The 21471-nt window shown below is 36.3% G+C and overlaps 1 protein-coding gene across 1 annotated transcript; it reads left to right on the top strand.

The window, feature by feature from the left end:
• Positions 1-200: 200 nt before the first annotated feature.
• asun (integrator complex subunit 13 asun) lies at positions 201-18728 on the top strand (the record flags this gene model as incomplete). The annotated part of the gene is given in 10 exon segments (XM_019051783.2): positions 201-499; positions 1908-1982; positions 4648-4806; positions 7008-7132; positions 9285-9378; positions 12193-12403; positions 14737-14890; positions 15177-15393; positions 16473-17127; positions 18172-18728. Coding segments are annotated over 10 exon segments (2115 nt in total). The 3' UTR covers positions 18369-18728.
• Positions 18729-21471: the final 2743 nt, after the last annotated feature.

Below are 21471 nucleotides of genomic sequence, written 5' to 3'. Positions count from 1 at the left end.
TCGTCTGTGGCACGTACTTTCGTCTTTTGTTTACATGTTGTTGAGGTTAGAAATCTGTTGTGGATGAAATTGGAATTCGGAAGGAAAGAAATATTTTTTTTTAGTTTTGTTTAAAGGGACTCTAGTTTTGTTGGTCATTTTCTCAATCAATTCGTCTTACTCTTAGCGTACAATCTAAGTCAGAAGTATTAGTATAATATTTTTTTACAACTTACCATGTAACTTTTAAACACAAACGCTGTAGGAAATCAAGCAATCATTTTAAGCTAAAATGGTCGGGAAGTTGTACCCAGCAAATCACAAGACAGTTTTCGTTTTGGATCACACGCCGTACTTCGGTATTCCCTGTGAACATTACATTGATTTTGACTTTCCTAAGAACAGGACACCAGGGTTTATTCCGCTGGCTCCTATCTCAAAATCTCTGTGGACATGCAGTATCGAAGCCACTGTTGAGTACTGTAGGATAGTGTGGGACTTGTTCCCCCAAGAAAAGTTGGTAAGAAGATAGTTTCTATCTCCATTATTTTTTTCTCAACTTATCAATGACTGAAATCTAAACATTCGTATCTTCATTCCAACGTTTCTGACTCAGATTATGTTTTATCTTTTAACAGGAAACCCGCAGCAAAAATATCTCCTAGTTTCCATGAATGCAATTGAATGAGTGAAAAGAATTTTGAGAAAAGATGAAAAGCCATTGTTGGTTTATTTTCTTTTAGAAAATTAACTATGAGTGGAAATTTGCTCTCTGTAATGTGCATTTTTTAATTACAGCCTCTAACATGCCTTTTTTTCTGTTAAATTGTAGTTTGAGTCTGCGATAATAGTTACATTATTATGTCTGTGTTGTTTTTCCTTGGTTGCACCATCCACCAAAAGTTCTTACTTAAAGGGTGGTGGGTTTTATTTATTTTATTTTTTATGAAATCTTGTTGAAATTGGCTGTGTTACTCATGTAAACCTACTTGAAGTGAAATAAACATATTCGAATTTGACATGCACTCAAAACATCCTACCGATGTAATATTGGGTATTGTGGTGTCCACCACCTCAATAGAGAAGCTCATCTTCAACTGGTCATTAGAGCAACTATGTATTATATCCTTTACCGAAACTTTCGAAGTCTATAGTAGCAGGCCGGCGCAGACGTTCAGTTGCAGCTAAAGTTCATTATTTGTATATTTTTGAGCTATGAGAGCCATAGCTCTTCCATTCTGATAGGCATTAGTGCTACTTTATAATACCCTTTTTAACTCTCATCAAAATTATTCCTAATTCTTGCAACCTCAGTTACAGTATTTCTTCTGTTTTTTTTCTCAAGTAGGTAAATACACATCCTCGATGAAAGAGAGGATAAGTCATCACCAACATCAGACGTAAACTCACTCTGTAAAATATTATAATGTATTTTAGCATACATACATGTGTAGAGATGTTGAGTGTTCAGCATTAAAACCTTGATCACTAAAGCACGAAGTGCATATTTCACATCATCTTGAAGCATTTTAAATTTATGTTTTGTGTTAAGGCATCGAAGGCTAACAGTGTGTCCAGTAATAAAGATCATATCTGTCCCACAAGTGAATTCCACTGAATGCTGATACTGATATGCTGAACCATAACCATGAAAAGGCTTTAACACCTTTTAGTACTGAAAATGAATGGCTTCTCAATGCAAATGATTGTACAAATATTTACATGATGTACGCAGTAACACACAATACAAGCAAGAAGGAAGGCTAATCAAAACTGGCTTTAAGTACTCATTTTAACAGCATTTGAAAATTACATGACAATTGGCAATGAATGTGTTCCCATTAAGGCTCTGTTAGCTTTTCGTAAACATTATAGGAAACAAATAAGTACTTCAGCCATTGATATTTGGTACCTACCATTCTTTTCAGGTCAGAGTTATAGCAAGTGATTCTCGGGCCTACATCCTCAATTCATGGAGTATGGATCAGCAGAATGTTAATCATGTAAGCCCATATTAGTTATTCTCTTGCTTTTATTACTAGGTCCTTTCGAGTTTGATCAATTTATGTACGGTATCCGGTATCTTGGATGTGACCGTTAGACTTTTACACACCATACGGTAAGACTTTTCTTTATTTCCAATTCAAGATGCCTGAGCCTTGTGCTTTGCTGAATTGCAAACAAATCAATTTTTTGGGCTTGTTTTTTTGCAGAATTCAGCCATTGCAGTTGTTGTCTTTCCAATATATCGAACCATTGAAAGAGTTGATGTACAACATTATCGTAGTAGCACTTCGTGTAATTTTTTGTTTGTTAGATAGCCAGAGCTATGGGTTAAAATAAAAACTGTTAACTCACAATAACTTAAATTAGAAGAATTTATTAGACGAAAAGCTTCGACCAATAAATTCTTCTATATTAAGTTAATGTGAGTTAACAATTTTTAGTTTAACCCATAGCACTGGCTACGTAACAAACAAACAAATATATATATATATATATCTAATGTCTAGGGATTCTACTCAATAATTTAGACACTGAAACCAAAAAAATGATGATTCAACAAAATAATTCTCTCTGCACAGACCCAACCCTGGAATAATGGGTGCTGCTATGCTGTTCTAGCTCTCCCAATATTTTCAAAATTTAATCAATTTTTTATTCCTGAATTGGCCCAGGAGTGCAGAATGTTCTTGACCACGCAATCATGATCGCAAAACGCTCACATGAAAATGGGGGAAGGCTGTAAAAATTTGTGTAAATTTGGGAAGACTCTTTTTTCCTTGTTTTTGGGGAAAGAGCAGGGAAACGCATTGTTATTTGTTCCAAATGCCTTTCAAGCAAGCTGCTTTTGGGGAAGGAGACTATCAAGCAAGTTGTTTTATTTGCTGGAAGTCCCTCAAACGCCCTGCATGTGGTATTAAGCAATCTGCTTTTAGGGAAGAAAACTCTACGCGCGCTGTTTTATATGCTAGAAGTTTTTCAAGCACGCTACTTTTGAGGAAGGAAGCTGCTAAGCATGTTGTTGTATGTAGAGGCGCAATTACAGCAAAATAGCGAATTTTGGGGAAGGCAATTAAAAATTGGGAAAGGCTAAGAGCTTTCTGCACCCCTGAATTGACCCAGATGACACAGACCATTCTGCTACCAGAATCGATAATCTATTCACTAATCTTCCCTCCTCAGACCTAATTTCTTCTGTAATGTATACTGCTTTATCTGATCACCATAGAATTTTTTGTAGTTTGAAGGGCGAAGCTCAATCATCTAGACCAGAGTCTCCAATTTACAAATATGCACGTAAATATGACCCGGTTAATTTGGCCACCATGAAAGCTGGCTGTTCCGATATGATTGTGGATCTACAGAGAGTTACTCCCACTGACTTTATTAATTTTATTGTAGGAGCGCATGAAACTTTTTTCCCAAAAATTAAGACTAGATTCAACCAAGGACTAAGTAGCATAAATAAAACGGTCCAGCGTGAACACTACGCAACTGTCAGAGACCTCTCTTCTGAGCTAAAGTTAATCAGGGACTCGCCAAACTTCAATAGAGAATTGTATCTAGCTATTAAGTAGAGCTTAAGGATATTAAGTCTAAATATAAATCATACATGATCAATGTTAAGTCAGATTCAATTAAGTCAATGATTAAAGAATCAAATAATGTGTCCAAGGATTCCTGGAGAATTATTAATAATCACAGACCTACCAAAAGGATAGGGAGCATTGGGATGACAAACGCAACAAGGAACAGCCACTCACTAAGGCGCGGCCAAATATTTTTTGAAAAACTTCCCGCAAACCTAAAATCCAAATACAGGGACCCAAATTTTCTAAATGTACTAAAACAATTTTTTATTGCCAAGTGTTTGTATAGTGTAGCAGAATATTTATCTTAAGTTCTGTAATCTCTTTTCCCTTCTTTTTTTTTTTTTTTTCTTATATCCTAACTAATTTTGACATATTTGTTTTCGCCGTTATAAATGTGCATTTACAAATAAAATAAATTATTATTATTATTATTATTATGAAATATCATCGTAACAGTTAATAGGACAAAAAAGAATCTTGCTGTCATTTTTCTTTTCTGTTTCACAATGAGTTTTGTAGGTAAGCTCAACATATCTCTAAGCTCTAAGTATATCTTAACAGAGACCAAAATTTGGATTCCATGCTAAGAAATTTTTCCAGTAACCTTTTGATTTCCCTGCGGAAGTCCAGACAGTCTGGAGCTTTTCAAGAGGAAAACTTTTAGTAGGTCACCAATCCAAATATTTTTGTGGGTACATGGATCACAACTTTCCTCAGAAACCCCCTTGATGTTCGCTGGTCTCCACTCCAAATAAGTGAACGTAGCTTGAGATCTGCCACAGTAATTCTCGTATTTACTCTCAGTGCAAAACTAGAAACATCTAATCTTCTGCCACATTCTAAAAATGTATTAACTTTTTTGTCCGGGCTTCAGGTATATTTAAAGGAAAGTTGATATCTGATAGCATGGCTGCAAAGTGCTGCTGTAAAGAGTAAATGATGGGGCATCCTTAATTATGTGATTTTTGTATGTAATATTGCCAACATAACTTCACCATTGAATGTTCTACAAAATTTGCCCGAAAAACCAAATTCCCTCAAAATTTTGACAAATATCCCATTGTTCCAACAGCTGTTGAATGCTGCATCAATTGGAGTCCCACCCAGACCAAAACCTGGCTCTAGTATGGAATATTCGGTAGTCCATGGATTGAGGTCAGCCATTGAATGCATGTGTGAATATACTCCTAAGCAACAAGAGAAACAATCACAATTGACAGATGGCAGCAAGGTAAATTTTCCTGATTTTTTACCCCTTTCAATGGAGTTTGGCTGAACAAGGAATCACAGTGAAGTGTTGGAAGTTTTTTCAAACGAATGATTAAATAAACGCCTCCAATTTGACTAGTTTTGCATGATATCTCATGAGCAGAAGATGCCTTTTAATATGCACTCTCGTGGAGGAGGGTAAGGGCCAAGGACGATTTCTATAGGACCTTGAACTCCTGTCAGAGCCAATGTTCAAATCAATGAGCAGGCAGTAATGCTGCAACATTGCACAGGATTCTTGCAGCTAACTGCTAGTATCAGATATTGAAAGTTACAAAAAATTCGTTAAATAACGAATATCTGCCATATATTATTTTTTTTTCCTTTCAGAGACTGATAGCCGGCTAATTTCCTCTTCATATCGGGTCAGAAAACATCATAAATAGATTGCATTTTGCAAAAAGGAACCAACAGCATTTGAATGTTGCCAGGATTGTCTAACTGACATTCTTTGCAATAAAATTACTGAAGTCATGCAAAAATTAAATTTACATAAGTGATTTTCGTCTTGAATTTATAGTTTATTTGGAGTAAAGATAAAACTTGTTTAGATGATCAAGGTATATTTGCAAGGTAAAAAAAGTTGCACCATCTTAGCAACATTGGAATGCTTTTGGTTTTTTTTTTTCAAAATGCAATCCAAATATACTTATTTTCCATTAATTCAGAGGTCTTTCAGGTTATTTTTTATATATCAGCTTAACCTCACTTTTGGAGAGGGGGATGGATGGGTTGAGGTACGAAAGGATGGCTCCTCTGGGTTTACAATGATTGTATGCTTGGTTGCGCTGCGATCGGCTACTCACAACAGTTTGGCGTCCTATAGAACTTTGGTCATCCTGCACCAAATCAGCATGTGTGCCTATTGAATCTTAAATTAAGCCTTTATTGTGCGTACTTTAGTACCTGCAAGGAGAGGCAATGTGTTAGAAGTTAGAAGACCAATTGAATTGCATCTTGCGAGAAGGAACCAAGAGCATTTCAATGTCGCTAATATTGAGCAACTTTTTTTACCGATCAAATATAATCTGATCATCTCAACAAGTTTTGTCTTTACTGTTTATAAACCATTAATTCAAGACGAAAACTACCTTTTTAAATTTAATTTTTTCCATGGTTTCAGTGACTCTTCGCAAAGAACGTCAGTTGCACAATCTTAAAGACATTAGAACGCCCTTGATTCCCTCTCCCAAAATGCAATCCATTTGTGACTTAAGTAATGAACCACACAAAGTGTCTGACTGTTCTGATTAGCCAGTGCCGTGGCCGCCTCCCTTATCCAAACCTCTGTAGAGGATCACTGCATAGAATATTAGCTACTAATTTTTATTCTATGATCACTGTGTTAGATGAGAATCTTCACCAGAATGTCACTCGCCAGTAATTACTAAAACCTCATGACAACACCATACAGAGTTGCCAGAATACCAGGAAACGTTGAAAATTAATGTAAAAAGGTTTTTTTTTAAAAAAAAATTTCATTTTACATTAAGTTATAAAATTTTTTTACACTAGGTTACAAAAGTCAGTGAAACCCTGGAAATGTTAGGGAAAATGATGAAAGTAACAGGGAAACATTGTTAAGCCACCTTATTTGCTCTCTAGAAGGGTTTTGTCGTTTTGAAAAAATTTGCGTGGAAACTGTTTCAAATTATGTCTTTTTGACCATCTAGTTCATCTTCAATTATTGTTAGGGAATTTCATTTTCTAAATTCTGTGGCAACCCTGACTGTAAATTTAAATCTAGGCGGCATGGTGAGGAGAGAGGAGGTGCGTCGTGAGGAAATATGCTTTGCTAGGTTTGATTCTTGTCAGCTATGTCGTTGTGCATTATTACTCCTGGTTCTTGAGCTCCATGAACTAACATAGAGAGGGCTCAACTACTAGTGGCAAGGGCAGAATCTAGCTGCAAGCTGGCCACAAGCAAGTACTTTAAGTAGTGTAATGGCCGATCGCCCAATAACCAATGGTATGTCTTGTAAACTAAGTAGATCAGGAATTTGGCAGTTTTACTGAAGAATTACTCATAGGTACTACAGAAAAGAATACACTTCATAATTATCACATTCATTGCTCTCCAGTTTTAGCAACTCACACTAATGTCTCAGCATGTCCAAATAATTTACCATCTCTTTAATCTTCCTCTCCTTCTTTTTCTTAAAGATTCTAAATCGATGTAGAGTGATTTGTATCACATCAACCAGAGACGATGCCAGCATAAAAAGTTTAGAAGAACTGTTTATGAATGACCTCATTCAGCTGAATAAAGCAGCCTCTCAGTCAGATCTGTATGTATCATTTAAGCTCGCTTATCTTGTAATGTAATGTAAAGAAAAATTAAGATAAAATACAACTGTCAACAAGAGTCACTGTAATGTAGGCACTGCCATTAGGTGGATAACGCACTTGGGGAAATTGGGAAGGTAAAAGTCATCCACGGCTTTCGGACCACAGGCAGTCGTGACCGGTCACTAGAAACGCGAATTAGGTTAATTATATAGAGAGACGACGTGCATTTACTTTACTTAAATTTGGAAAAAAGTCATCCGCGCTACCCGGACCGCAGGCAGCCGTAACCGGTTATGGGCAGCGCGATTAATTTAAACTGTATTTTGAACTTTTAGTGGCAGAAAGCCTGACTCTAACGTTTGCTTATTATTAAGAGAAAGGATAGCCGAAAGAAGTTAGATTTGGAAAACATACTCACTGGCAGCTGAAACGACGTAATAGAGGGAAGGAAGTCTAAAGCGTGGGGAAGTATGTCCACGGGGCGAAAATTCTTTCCCAAAGACACTCGCATAGAAGGCGAGGTGATGCATGATTGGTTAGAGGCACACGGGCTATGCAATCATACGCGACATGTGATGAAAATACGCGGATGCGTTGTTTAAGCTAAGAAAACTTGCGAAGGAAGGCGCCAGTGAGTATGAGAATTAAGAATTATTGAAAAGAAGGAATTAAAAAGGGAATTTAACTTTTGAGATTGACAAAAATAATTAATAAATGTATTTAAATAATTTATAGAAAACCGGATGGGAGAGAAGGAAGCCCGCACTCCATGTCGCGCCGCGCGTATCATTAAGCCAATGGAACATTAGAAGAGATGTAAACTTAAGCATTTTGATACATGCTTTGTTATCATAATTTCGCATAGAACACAATTTGTATGTTGAAAAACTTTTAACCAAGATATTTAATGCTTTTTGATGTGTAAATTCTAGCTTCCTGCTACCTGCTTATGGAAAAACGAAATTATACTTGAGTCAAATCATGCACTTAATATTATCGCAACAGTCTATGCGGTCATAAATATGCCAGCCTCAATCTCGGTGCTTTGGCTGAGCTGTTGCTTGTTTTTAAATTTTTAAACAGCACAAAGCGAGGAAAGCGCATCGCTTGATTAAGAAGCCTTCCAAAATCATTGAAGTGCACATTTGATTCAAGTAGGCTAATTTTTTTCCTTGTGAGAAGGAAAATCAAAATTCGTTTGACCATTGTAAATTGAAAATGCCAGTATCTTAATTAGAGGTTAACATAGTATTTTTGTTGGGTAAATTGTGTTCTTTGTGAAATTTCAATAATGAAACATGTATCAGAATGTTGAAATTTGCACCTTGTTTATTGATCCATTGAGTAAACATGAAAAACAATCTTCAAATCTACTTATACTCATTAATTACAAAGTGAAAAAAATCTTCAAGGTTAGTTGTGCTTGAAGTCTGGAATTCAGATCTACTCAGTTAGTGGATTTCCATATGAGAAAGCAATTATTTTAAGTAAGAGCTTGTAGCCTTTTGCTGAGTTAGTAATATTTTAGGTAACTTTCAGCTGATGTTGATATAGGAAAAGCCTTTCAAATCAGTTCCGCTTCTTGATTGCTGTGTAAGTTATCCAAAATTTTAGTCCTGCTAACAGCTTTTGTTTTGATGTACTTTCCTCTAAAGATAAAAAGCATCTGATTTTCTAGTGTTTGAAATGGAAAAACTTCCCAACAACTCCAGAAGCATCTGGGTGGAGGTCTGATAGGTTAATGTGCTCTCTGTTAGTAATTTATAAGCAAATACTCCACGCTTAGTTGCATGTGTACTAAAAGTTCTTGTTCACTTCATGAATTTCCGGAGCTAGGAGACCATATGGAGAAGTCATGGATTCAGGTTTGTTTTCAGTGGATGATTGGAAGGATCCATCGATAAAAAATCGTGAAATTCTGTGTAATCCTGACAAACCTAACATTTTCCACTTAGAACCTTTCTTTAATGGGTTCCTAAATCAAGTTCAGACTGCTATGATATCTGGTAGTTTAGATTGGTCTTTACATTTCTATTTCTACGTATAATAAACTGAAGCAGGCAATAATTTTTTTTCAATTTTTCTATTTTAGCTTTTTTTGTCATTACTTTATACTCTAAATATCAACAACCCCCTTTTTTTTTATTTCAGGTTGACACCTGTTCATCATTGTCATTTAGTCATCATCAATACCTACCCAAATAATCTAGAAAGTATAGCTGTTACCCCTCGACCCACACGAGATGTAAGATACCGTAATTCTTGAAATTTTTTTCACTACAAGAGTAAAATTGTTGCAAATCTAACTGGTAAAAACCACTCTTTCTCCAACCTTATTTGTTTTTTGTCACTCACATTCACGTTCTTGACCCCTTTGAGTAGCATACTGCTGTGGTTGAAGTCTCCTGCTTTGTATCCTCTCTAATTGTAGAATCTTATTTTATTTTATTTTATTTTACAGTTGGTACATATATTCCCTTTAAGGGATCGTACTAGTCAGATTACAAGATGATAGTACTACAAGTTGTAAAAGTATCATTACAAGTATCTTACTTATGATTTCATCCTTTTTCAGCTCCACCTTATTGCCTCAATTTATCAATTTTTCTGATCTATATCCAGCTATCTACTTCTGAATTTTTCTGGTCTCTTTTGTATCGCCTTTATTTGGATTACATTTTGCAATAAGGAGCCACTATCTCTGGCTCTCCCATTAAAGCACATATCTGCGCAGGGAAACCAATGGCATGTATGTTGTTTCTAAAATGGGCCAGAAATAATGGTTCCTTATTGCAAAATGTGATCCACTTTATTTTGAAGGAATTTGTTTCCCATGAAGTTCCAGTTCTGTATTTATTAATGTTTCTATAGCTTCTTTCCATTTTGTTCTTGCATTAAATTATTGAAACGAAAAAAAAGAAAGAAAAAAAAACAAACAAACAAACTAACTGTGAGAGCATTGATGAATTATGCATCTAAAACCTCTGAAAACACTTCACTACTCCTGTTTAAGACAAAACATTCAACAGGTTAAAATTAAAAAAAGGAATAATTGGGACCAAGATGAGAAAAACACACAAATTTCAGGAGGTATTCAGGAGCCAAGAGAAGATATACTGTGCCGAAGTTAAGAAAATTATTGGGAATTGTAGATACCAAGATGCTTCTTTCACAGGAGTATGCTGCTGAAGAAACAGCTAAAAGGTCCCTGAACGCAAAGAGCTTTCAGCAAAAATGATTGAAAGTAGTGAGTTTTTAACAGTTAGATTCTATCATTCTACCTTGAAATTTTCTTTCTTTTGTTCAATAATTTTTCAACAATATTGCTCTAACCAGTCGACAGTTAGAATTGAGCATCACCATGCATGCATTCATTACAAAATTTCATGTGGAACGTTTGGAGCACATTAAAAAATTTCCTAATTCAACTCAAAAGTAAGAAATAATTTTTTCTTGTTTCAATTCAAGTTTCCTGCTGTTGTAAAACCAAAGTCTGCTTGAGTCAACTCGAGCTGTCTATTAATTTCAGTTTGTTTCACAATGAAAAATGATTTTCCATAAGCTGCATTTTTTGTGGCAAGTTTAAATTTTTAGTATAGGAGAAAGGTACAAATTTTGTAGTACTAAAGATTACGTATTTTTTATTTTTATGACCAATTTGATCTAGGTATGTTGATTTTTTTGTTGTTTTCATTAAGGGAACTTTAAATTGGCTGATTCCTATTTCAATTACTTGCGTTAAGTCCTCAAGAATGAGTTCAATTTGGAAGTTTTTGATACAGTCAAAAAGTTCTGCATGAAATTCTGAGAAGAAAACATACCTGGTTAAATCTCCCAACCTAATGGTCTATTGACACAGAAGCCCCAAGAAGGGGGGGGGGGGTGCATTATGATAAACATGATGAAATAATAGCAGTGTAGATTGATACTAAATACAATTATGATGAACATTGTATATTTTTAAATATTGGTAAGTTCTGTTTGAAAAATTGCAAAGACACTGTATGGATTAAAAACTGCAGCATTGCTGTTGCTTTCATAGCTGTATTGTCAGAGGATGTATTGCTCGTCAGTCTTATATGTAGTCATACATCTTATTTTTGATGATCATCTAGAAAGCCTATCTAGATAGTCAAAGAAAGAGGAGGGAGGTTGAATTCCCCATGATATACAAATAAATTAAAATTACATGTTTAACATGGAAACATTTCTTACTTCGCTTGGGGGAATATTTCATGAATTTAGGGGGTGCACCAGTCTAGAAAACTTTTTTCCCCCTTCAAGTCCTATAGACTTGAAACTTTTGCTATGAGTAGGGTAGGTACATGTAAAACTAAAATTTCCCCAAATTTTCGTCAAGCGGGTTGCGTACCCTGCCCCTTAATACATGATTAAGTGATTTTGAAGAGGCATCTTGTGACAATCGTTTCTCAGACTGAGAGTGAGCTAGAGACCTGCGATTTGTTTTAAAGTACCAAGAAATGCTCCCATTGTTATCTAACAGAGCCGGATTTATCAAGTTTTGACTAAAAGTATTTTTTAAAAAAAAAATTTAAAAACATGAATTTTTTCCAAATTTTTTTCGGTGTTTGTTAAAATAATAAATGATCAATGAAGAAAATAAAAATTTCGGCTCTGTTACATAATAGAGCATACATTTCTGGTCATTTTAAAAAAAAATCGCAGGTCTCGAGCTCAATTAGAGCCAGGTAAACGGTTGCCTGAAAAACGGAGAGATGAAAAAACATGCGGAAAACTGATTTTTCAGGAGAGCAATATCATTAAATGTAAGTGAAAAAGTGCAAGGTGCAAGTGCATCATTCTGCAAGGGATCATCACTTTTGTCCAGTTTTTTCGAGTTTTTGGGATCATGATAATTAAATAGTGGATATAATACCATCTTCAGTAGACTCTCCTCTGTAAAATTAGTGAAAAAACGGGGAAAAAAGAAAAAAAATAAGAAAAATAGAAAAAAAAATTGGGCTATTTTTAGACTGGAGTACCCCCTTAAAGCCTTTGGATTGTATTTGTTAAAGTCTTCAGTTATCTCGGTTTTCAGATATCACCTCTTTTATCTTCAGAAGTTCATGTCATCAAAGCGGGCCTTGGAATATCAAGCAAATTGTCCCAATTAATATTGAACCATTATGATCTAGCATCAACAACAGTGACCGGAATTCCTATGAAAGAGGAGCAGAATGCAAACTCATCAGCAAACTATGATGTGGAAATATTTCATGCCTCTCAAGCTCACACAGCATTCCTAAGAGGTAGGTGAGCCAAATGTAATTTGCAAAAAAAAAAACAACAATGTGTACAGTGAGAATTAATCTATAAGAAGATCTGTTCAGGGGGGGCTTCAGTGATAAAACACCAATATTTTTTAACAAAAGATTCACCAAGATTCTTGATCCACGAACTCTGTGTCATCAGGGCATTTAAAAAAGAATGCTCAGACTCAAGATTTTGGCTCTCAGTAAAAATTCTGGTAGATAGGTAACATGAATAGAGCTGATAAGAATTTTGGGGTTACGTTACTTTTTGGAGGGTGCATACCTCCCTTTTCTATACAAAAATCTTGAATTTCGTATCCTTATATTCAGTCAATTTTAACACATACTTTGTGTGTTTGAAATATTGGCTCCTAGTAGAAAATCCAAAAGACAGAATACCAAAGTAGAGCTGTGCAAAATTTGGTCATGATTGGATTATTCTGAGGGTATATGCACCTTACAATTGGACGTATTTCTATCAAACAGAATTGTTAGCAGGTGAGAAATAAGGGGTGTGCTCTAGAAATCTGCATAAGAAAGAATGTAAAAGAGGGCGTGATTCCTTTTGAAGAATTGGAAAAGCGGGATATTACATTCTATCAAATAGAACTATATGCCAACTGAATGCAGGATTAATGAGCCGCGAGGATGGGACGAGAGCGTTGTGGACAGGGCTCATGAGTTAAAGCGCCCCGACGACGATCTCCCCCTCGCGCCTGGGCTTCATCATTGCCGCTGACGTCACTGGCGCTCTATTATTCTCATTCACTCTTACGGCCAGAGAACTAGCGAGCACACCCCATATTTCTCTCCTGCACTTAGGTCTGTTTGATAGAAATACGTTCAATTTTAGAACGAGAGTTAGCCTGAAAAATTTAAACCAGAGAGATCTAAGAATGCCACCATTTTTTTTCAATGTCTTTTGTTGATGTTTGAAGATCTGTCGGTCTGGCAGCTCATACCGGTGACGTTTTATAGCCATGTGTCCTCAATTTTCAAAAAAATTTGCAAAAATTTAACTGGAGAGATCTATGCATGAAATTTTACCATCATTTAGAAGTTTATGCCCATAACGCAGATGAATCGGTCTGACAGTCGAAATCGCTGACCATACGGTCGCCAGACCAATTTAAAATTTGAAAACATTTCTGATATTTTCAAACGTTGCGATTCGATCTTGCTCCTTGTGTGCCTTTCCAGTGGCATAATCGCTGATTAAAAGTTTTACAACATTGTTTTTTGAGCCTAAGGATGACCGACAGACGCAGAGAGATGAATTCAGGACACCGAGTGCGTCGAAGCCATCAATTATCAATTACAGTGCAAAATTAAAGCACTTTAAGACGGTCTGGCAACCATTTAGTCATCGAAATTGACTGCCAGTTCCAGAATTTTCGATTTGTTATAATGTTTCTAATAAAATGAGACTGGTCCCAATCGTCATAGATCGTTCCTGTTAAAATTTCGACAAATTTTTAAATTGGTCTGGCGACCTTTCGGTCATCGATTTTGACTGCTTGACCAAGTCATTTTTACTTTAGGGTTTAAATTCTGACGAATGACCGAAACCGTACTCATGCAGCCCTTTCAAAACTAACCCATCCATTAGTACCCCAATATCAATTAAAATGCAATTTTTCTACTATAGGACGGTCTGGCAAGCCTTCGATCACCGATTTCGACTGGTATGAGCTGCCAGACCGACAGATCTTCAAACATCAACAATAGACGTCGAAAAAAAAATGGTGGCATTTATAGATCTCTCCAGTTTAAATTTTTCGGGCGAGCTCTTTGACTATTACATGGGAAAAAGTTTCTGTCGAAAAATACTTCTTTTTTGCTCAAAACAGACTTGAACCCCTGAAAAAACCTGCAAAACTGGTGTTTTATTGGTGTGTAAGGGGGTTACCCACCACCTAAAAATAATCAGATCTTGCCAAAATGCTACTAAGTTCTACCTTGTTATTCTGTCTTTATTATTTTCTACTGGGAGCTGATATTTCAAACACACGTGGTATGTGTTAAAATTGTCCAAATAGAAAATACGAAGAATCACAGTTGTTTTCTTAACATGAGGAGTTCACACCCTCCAAAATTTAACAGATCAACCTGATAATTTTCTCACCTTTATTCTTGTCACTTATCTTTCAGAGTTTCTACTGATAACCAAGTTCTGAGACCAAAAGATTTTTTCTGAATCACCTAGTTGTATCTTAATGTTTGCGGTGAAACGTTCTAAATTCATCTAAAAAATTATCCAACTAATTCGGGTTTTGTCTTTTGATATTTTATGGCTGCTTTTCAGAAGTAAATTTGTATTTTTGTTCCAGGTGATTTAGCTGATACAATGTTAATCAGGACTCCTAAAGAAGGTGCAGAGTATGACACTATTACCCTAAAATGGTGCACTCCTCGCAACTTATCCTCTGCTGAAATGCATAATTGCACAACAATGCACCGTATTACACCAACAGATGTCAATAGGTACTTACTGAACTCTTTCTCTTCAAGACTTTTGGAGTTGACAAATGAAAATTACACCCTTTGAATATCTCTTGAATACTGTCTTGTCGAGGAGTTTGGATACTACATAATTTGGTCGCAATTTCAGTCAAGAAAAAGTCAAGGACCAAGTTCAAAATTCATAAAGTCTCAAATATCCAGTAACTCCTATAGTGAAATTCAACTGAGTTTGACATCATGTTGAAGTTCTTGTCGATTTGATAGAGCACTTACCACCATTCTCAAGTTCTTTTATTCTTTATTTCAGCCGGCCTTCATCTTGTCTGATCAATTTTCTTCTAAATGGGCGATCAGTGATGTTAGAAATGCTACGGAGGACAGGAGGAAAAGCAATCTCTCATCTGTTAACTGCGCATGGAGGTGAAATATTTATTCATACCATTAGTATGGGCAGGAGTATTTTGGAAGATCCACCTAGTATCAGTGAAGGACAAGGAGGTCGTATCACTGATTATCGAATAACGGTGAGGGTATAAACTTATTTTTAAATCCAGAAATGTTCAGTAATTTTGAGAAATTATTCACAACTTGCTACAGATTTTATTTTCTGTAAATCACATTCAACTAGATCAAGTTAGAAAAATTCATCCTGTTTACAACATTTATATGATGAATATTGGTGCTTAGGCTTAGAAAACATTCAGTTTGAACAATAGTATGTTTTGCTATTATATTGTGTGTTGAGTAATCAAGGAAAATCAAAATTCATGTCTGGGAGAAACTCATTCAATTATGATCGATGTTCAGAGTGATTTGCTGCTTGGCATTCTGCATGTTTCTATGTTCAGACAGATCATGAGAACTTCGCTGAGCTCTGACTAACGGTAAGCAGACTTGCCTGAAGGAGCATCTTCTTTTCATAATTTGCAGTCCCCAATAACGATTTGAAAAAAAAAATTAGTTTACATATTTTGCTAACGCCCTGGTGGCATTTAATGAACTTATCAAAAATTCAGGAAAGTTTAATTTCAACAAATTTGTTTTTTAAAAAAAAAAGAGATTATTTTGACGATTGCCAGCTTCCCTCAGAACATTTTCAAGTAGTATATAGTTCCTTTTTTAAAATGGGCTTTAAATTGAAAATAAAAATTAACAGATCAATAAATAAAAATGATTAAATACTGGTCTCAGCAATTTTCAAATTATCTAAAACTAACACTGAATATTAACACTTCTATTTCAAAGTCATTTTTAAAACTATAGAATTTTAATTTGTTAGGAGCTGTAAGAATACAGAATTTTTTAAAGAAAACTGTGAGGCACATAAAACTGGAAAACGTTTTTAGTAGGCTTGCAATGCTCACAGTAATTTGTAAAACCATGCTAATCACAGTTTCACTTTAGAAACATGGGGCAGTAAAATTTCCTAACCTAACGGTGAAACAAAAGTATAGGTACTGAAGGAAAATTGAAGAGTTTGCCTGTGAAATGGCTCCTTTGAAAAAGATCTGTTTTGAGCAAAACGCAGAAAAAGCTCCCATCCAAACAGTGAAGCTACGTTTTCCTTCTTAATGTTTCATCATTTTGGATCTTTTGTTTGTAGGATTTTGGCGCTCTGATGCAAGCAAACAAATTATTCCCTCTGAGTAAGTACCTTGAAAAAACCGGTGACCCCACACCCTTGGAACGAATGAAAGCTCAACTGGACCGGCATACAAAATATTGGCCTCTTACAATCTCGTCAACCTGTATCTTCAGCTACAAACAGTTTATGGAGCCTCTCCTCTCACTTATGCTGAAGACAGATCTCACTGATGATGAGGTTTTCCAGTGCAAACAGTGCATCTTTGTTTTAATCGGCCTTGAAGCAAAGCATGAGCCTCTTCAAATTCCAAATATTGGACAGCGAGGGAAAGGTCCAAAAAAAGAGGAACAGTATCGAGTAATGTGGAATGAGTTGGAATCTTATCTCCGAGCGCACAGTCATACGGACCAGCATCGGCAGGTACTCCAGTGTCTGTTGGAGTGCAAAAATAAGAGTGGTGCCATTGATGATGAGAAGTTAAAAAAGATGGAAACTGTAGAATTGGACCAGGCATTGCGGGAATTAGATCAACTAGTCAAGCAGCCAGAAGCAACAAGAACATCTGACTCCATGAGGGTTACAGTGATCCGGGCTACAACTGATTCTCCCATGTCTCCGCCACCATCTGCATCGATTCCCTCATCATTTTTCTCTAAATCCCGTTCTAATTCAGGTAAGATAGTCGGTCAGTTTATTAATAAGTTAATCAGTAGCTATGCCTATTTAAGAAGTTAATCATTCGGATATTTCTCTTAATCAAAATATTTTGTAGAACACAATTCGCTCAACCAAAATTTCTGACATCAACTCCTACCCAAGATATTTAATATTTCGTTACTCTTAAATTCAAACCTCCTGCTCATGAAAATGCAATGGTCCACGCGAGTCAATTCGCGCACTAAACGTTGCCGCAACAGTCTCTGTGGTATGAAAATGTGGCAACCTCAGTCTCGGTACTTTGGCTCAGCTGTTGCTTGTTCTTAACACTTTGAGCAACAGAAGGAGGAGAGGGATCATTGCTCTATTAAGAGGCTTGCTAAAACTGTTGAAGTGCGTGATTTGACTCACGTATAGTATTGCGTTTCTCAAGACTGGGCAATTCAACTTTCCTGTAACCATTGCAAAATAAAAACCTTAATATCTTAGTTAGGAGTTGATTTCAGTAATTTTCGATGCAAGAATAGTTTTCTCTGTAAAATTTTGGTTTAGAAACAGTTATCAGAGTGCTTGAATTCGCACCTTGTCTAGTGGTCCATGAGCTGAAGGAAACCTACTACCTACAGCATTGGACAGAGAGGAAAGCCACAAATTCAGAACTGTTTGAACCCAGCATAGCGTTGAAGACGGTATCTAAAATGGGGCACTGACAACAAAAGCCGATCTTTAGCTTGCTCTTAATAAGAAAACTTTTCGGATATTCTTGACTTTGATACTTTTCTAATGTCAATAGTTCACTTCAAAATAGTGTATTTTGATAAATCACATCTTGAATAAAGCATTTCATGCAGATAAAAAAGAGAAAATAGTGACTAAATGCCGGTAAAGAAACATCAATTCTGTAGATAATCGATGTGATTCCCATCTATCAAACCTTAACCTGTGTAGCCTGAAAATTTTAGCTGACATTTTCCTTTCAACGACGACGCATATACAAAAGTGAACATTTTAAGAACTCTGACTCCGAAAATAATTTAAGAATATTTGTGCTTTGTTTCAGGGTCTTATTCTGTTCCGCATTCAATTTTAGATCTTTGGGACACAAAATCAGCCTTTGAAATTAGGACGCGACCACAGTTTGCAGGGCGCACAGTGGCAGAACCAGCACCTGGTGGCAATTTTGTTTCAAAATTATATCCCAATCTTAAACTTGAGTCTGGAAAAGAAAATTCTGCTGCTCCACAACCAGAAGCTTAAATCTTTCAATAAAAATTGAAAATTTATTTTGTATGTAAGTTTTTATTTTAATGTTTCCTTGGACTTTAATGGCTGTGCAAATGAGGTCATTGCTTTCATTTAATGACTGATATTTTTAAAATTTGCATTTATTGTTTAAGTAGCGTAATTGTCAAAACTGTATTTTTTGTCAAAGAAAAGATGTAAAAATATCCCATTTGAAGAACTGCCAAATGGCATCACCATTTTTCTGCTTGTTTTACAAAAACACAAATCAAAAGCAGCCAATTGTATGAATTCATCATAGTTCTTATTACTTTCTTCTTTTTTGTTTTGTTGTAAATAAAATTGTACATACCCTTGTCCCTTTTTAGTCCTGCAGTCAAAGTATTTTGAGTGTATCAAATTTGACTAACATCATGAAAGAAACAAGTCTAATTAAGAATCTTAAAAGTATGAACTGCCAGGTACAGTCAAACCGCGACCTTAGCAATAATTTGTGCTTTTGTTGTGTAGCTATTTTGGTGTAAAAACTCGAGTCAAAACCATTCCTGCTACATTAAATTTACCCAATTTTTAAGAAATCAAACGATATATTATTTCGAAGAAATCAAAAAGTACATAATTTTCAAAGAATCAAAAAGTATATAATAGGTATTTATTCAAAAATAAAAAATTATCTAATTTTCAAGACATCAAAATGTATCTGATTTTTTAAAAAAAAGTTCAGGTGCCTATTGTAAATGAGATCACAAAGGTTGTAGGTAGCCAACACTTTAGGAAAATTCAAAATCTTTATTTTTTATTAATATAAACGTGGAAAAATTCTATTCTATTCCACCTTATTCGAGTTGGAATGGGGGATGATAGGGGAAATTCCAGTTCGAAGCAGCATGCCTTTCTTCCCTGCACTGAACCTTTCCTTTTCCATCAGACCACTCTACGGTTCTCCCTCCTCCATTCTTTGATCAGACAGCGCTTTGCACGGTAAAGACGGTTGGTTGCTGTGCCCATCGAAAGTCACCATGAAATCTTGCGCATGCTTGAACGCTTCTCATTGTATGTCGCTGGAGTACAAAGAGTGAGGAACAACTCATTAGATTTTCATCATGGGGTCGTCTACAAATTACCTAAGTCATTTCTCTAGTCTCTTCTCCCACCGTAAGGTACTGCTAGAAGGCGACCCCCTTCCCTCTGGGAAAACTGATACCTAATTTAGCGGGAAAGTTGCTGAAACAAATTGGTACCGTTTGTAGCCTCAAATTTATTCTAGCCAAAGTTATTCCTAAATAATCTTTGTCAACGGACAGAGGCGCTCTCAAAAAGAGAACAATTCATCAGACATTCAGACATTCATGAGACATCAGGCATTGATTGTTTAATCAATGACTGATGTAAGTCCCTCTTCCTCCCGATCAGGCATTTCCTGGCGACGACCCCTCCCCCCCCCCCCCCCCCGGGAGACTCTTACGTAACTTACGTGCGGCCCCCAAAATCGAAAAAGAAATGGCAAGAGGATATGCCTCCGGGAAAGCCGTCTACGATCAGTGCTCTGCGCCGTTTTCGATTGAAAATTTTTGAGAATGGAGCGCTTTGCCCCAATTTTAGCCCAATCCCAAGTTGTGCTTTGCCCTTCCACCTCCATCTCCAGCTACATGCATGTGATGGATCTCCTAACCCCCTTCTTTTTTCACCTTAATTTTATTCGACTAAAAATGAGCAAATAATGAATGACAAGCGTTTATTACATAAATATCCGAAAACAGATATCACGACTTTCATTTGCAATTAGAGGGAATTGAGAAACTCTTAGATGACCGACTCACTTTTTCTACACGAACGACTAACATGGACTAAAATGACCCGTATTTAGGTATAGGTACCATTGGTTTTGACAAATTCCGCTCTTCTCTAGAGGTTTAAAAGCATTTTCTTATTATTAAGAGTAAGTATAAATGTAAAATTATGCTGTAAATCCTTTAAGGGTGTCATATTATCAGGTCCGCACAAAATATTTACTCCACGCAGCCCTATATGCAGCGTACTGGCTGTTAGAAAATATCAAACCTCGGATCAATTTGACCCATGTCAGTCATCTATAGCGGGTTAAAGAAAGAAAAAAACCGGAAATTTTCTGTAAGGAATAACCAGAGCCGGTGCGCAAACTTTTGGCACCTGGGGCAAGGATGTTTTCGGCACCCCCTGCTCCCCACCCCCGGAGTGGAAGTTGGGAGGAGGGAGGGAGGGTAGGGTTCCCAGGAAATTTTCAATTTTAAGAGGGCAATCTAACCACGTTTTAGCTCGGTATCTATTGATACAACATAAAATTTTTATTTCCTTAGTTTTCTATGAATTTTTCCTTTCCTATTATTAAATAAAACAATTTTTTTTTTTGGGGGGGGGGGGGGGGGGCAAAACCTGTGAATCTCGATTTAAAGATATCGAGATCCGGTTTGGGCGAAAAATCGTCTAAAATTGCATAAGTACTTCAAGATTCCAAAGGTTAAAATTCCGATATCACATTTTCAAGTTAACATACCTGCTATGTGCTTTTTTTCAGTTTTTGAGTTGAGAAAATTTCTTTTAAACACAAAATTCACAAGGTTTTCATTTTTTTAATTAAATCAAAACCAGTTTTTTTAAATTGTTCGTCTTTTTTGGCATCCAACGAGTGGTCCATTAGGCTTGGGGAAATAAACAGTTCCGGAGATATTAGACCGTGGGCCAGCAAGGGGTAACCCTCCCCCCCCCCCCCCCCCCCCCCCCGGTGGGAATTTTGAAGATGGTGATTTTCTTGAAGCTCTCAACTAGTAGAATAAGATTTTCCTTGTCTACGCGAATTTTATCGTGGTGGGGGGGAGTAGGCCCCCCTTAAACCCCCCAAAATTGCTCAGAATTCCGACTTTTCCGCGAATTTTCCCACTTTCACCCGAAAAAGGCTTGATTTTAGGGCAAAACTCCATATAACCATTCTGAAAGCTCGTAAAATTCTGGTGTAGAAAAGTTTTAAGTGACTTTGACCAGGACCCGCGGTCCCCCAAAATGGGGCGGCTTAAAATGTCAAAATATCTCAAAATTCCGCGAAAATGACCGTTTCGCCGCGATTTCTCGCCAATAACGCGAA

This window comes from Bemisia tabaci, chromosome 1, assembly GCF_918797505.1.
Source record: "Bemisia tabaci chromosome 1, PGI_BMITA_v3".
Classification (NCBI taxonomy): Eukaryota; Metazoa; Arthropoda; class Insecta; order Hemiptera; family Aleyrodidae; genus Bemisia; species Bemisia tabaci.
The sequence above is the reverse complement of the archived record's forward strand: the minus strand, read 5'-3'. Positions and strand labels throughout refer to the sequence as shown.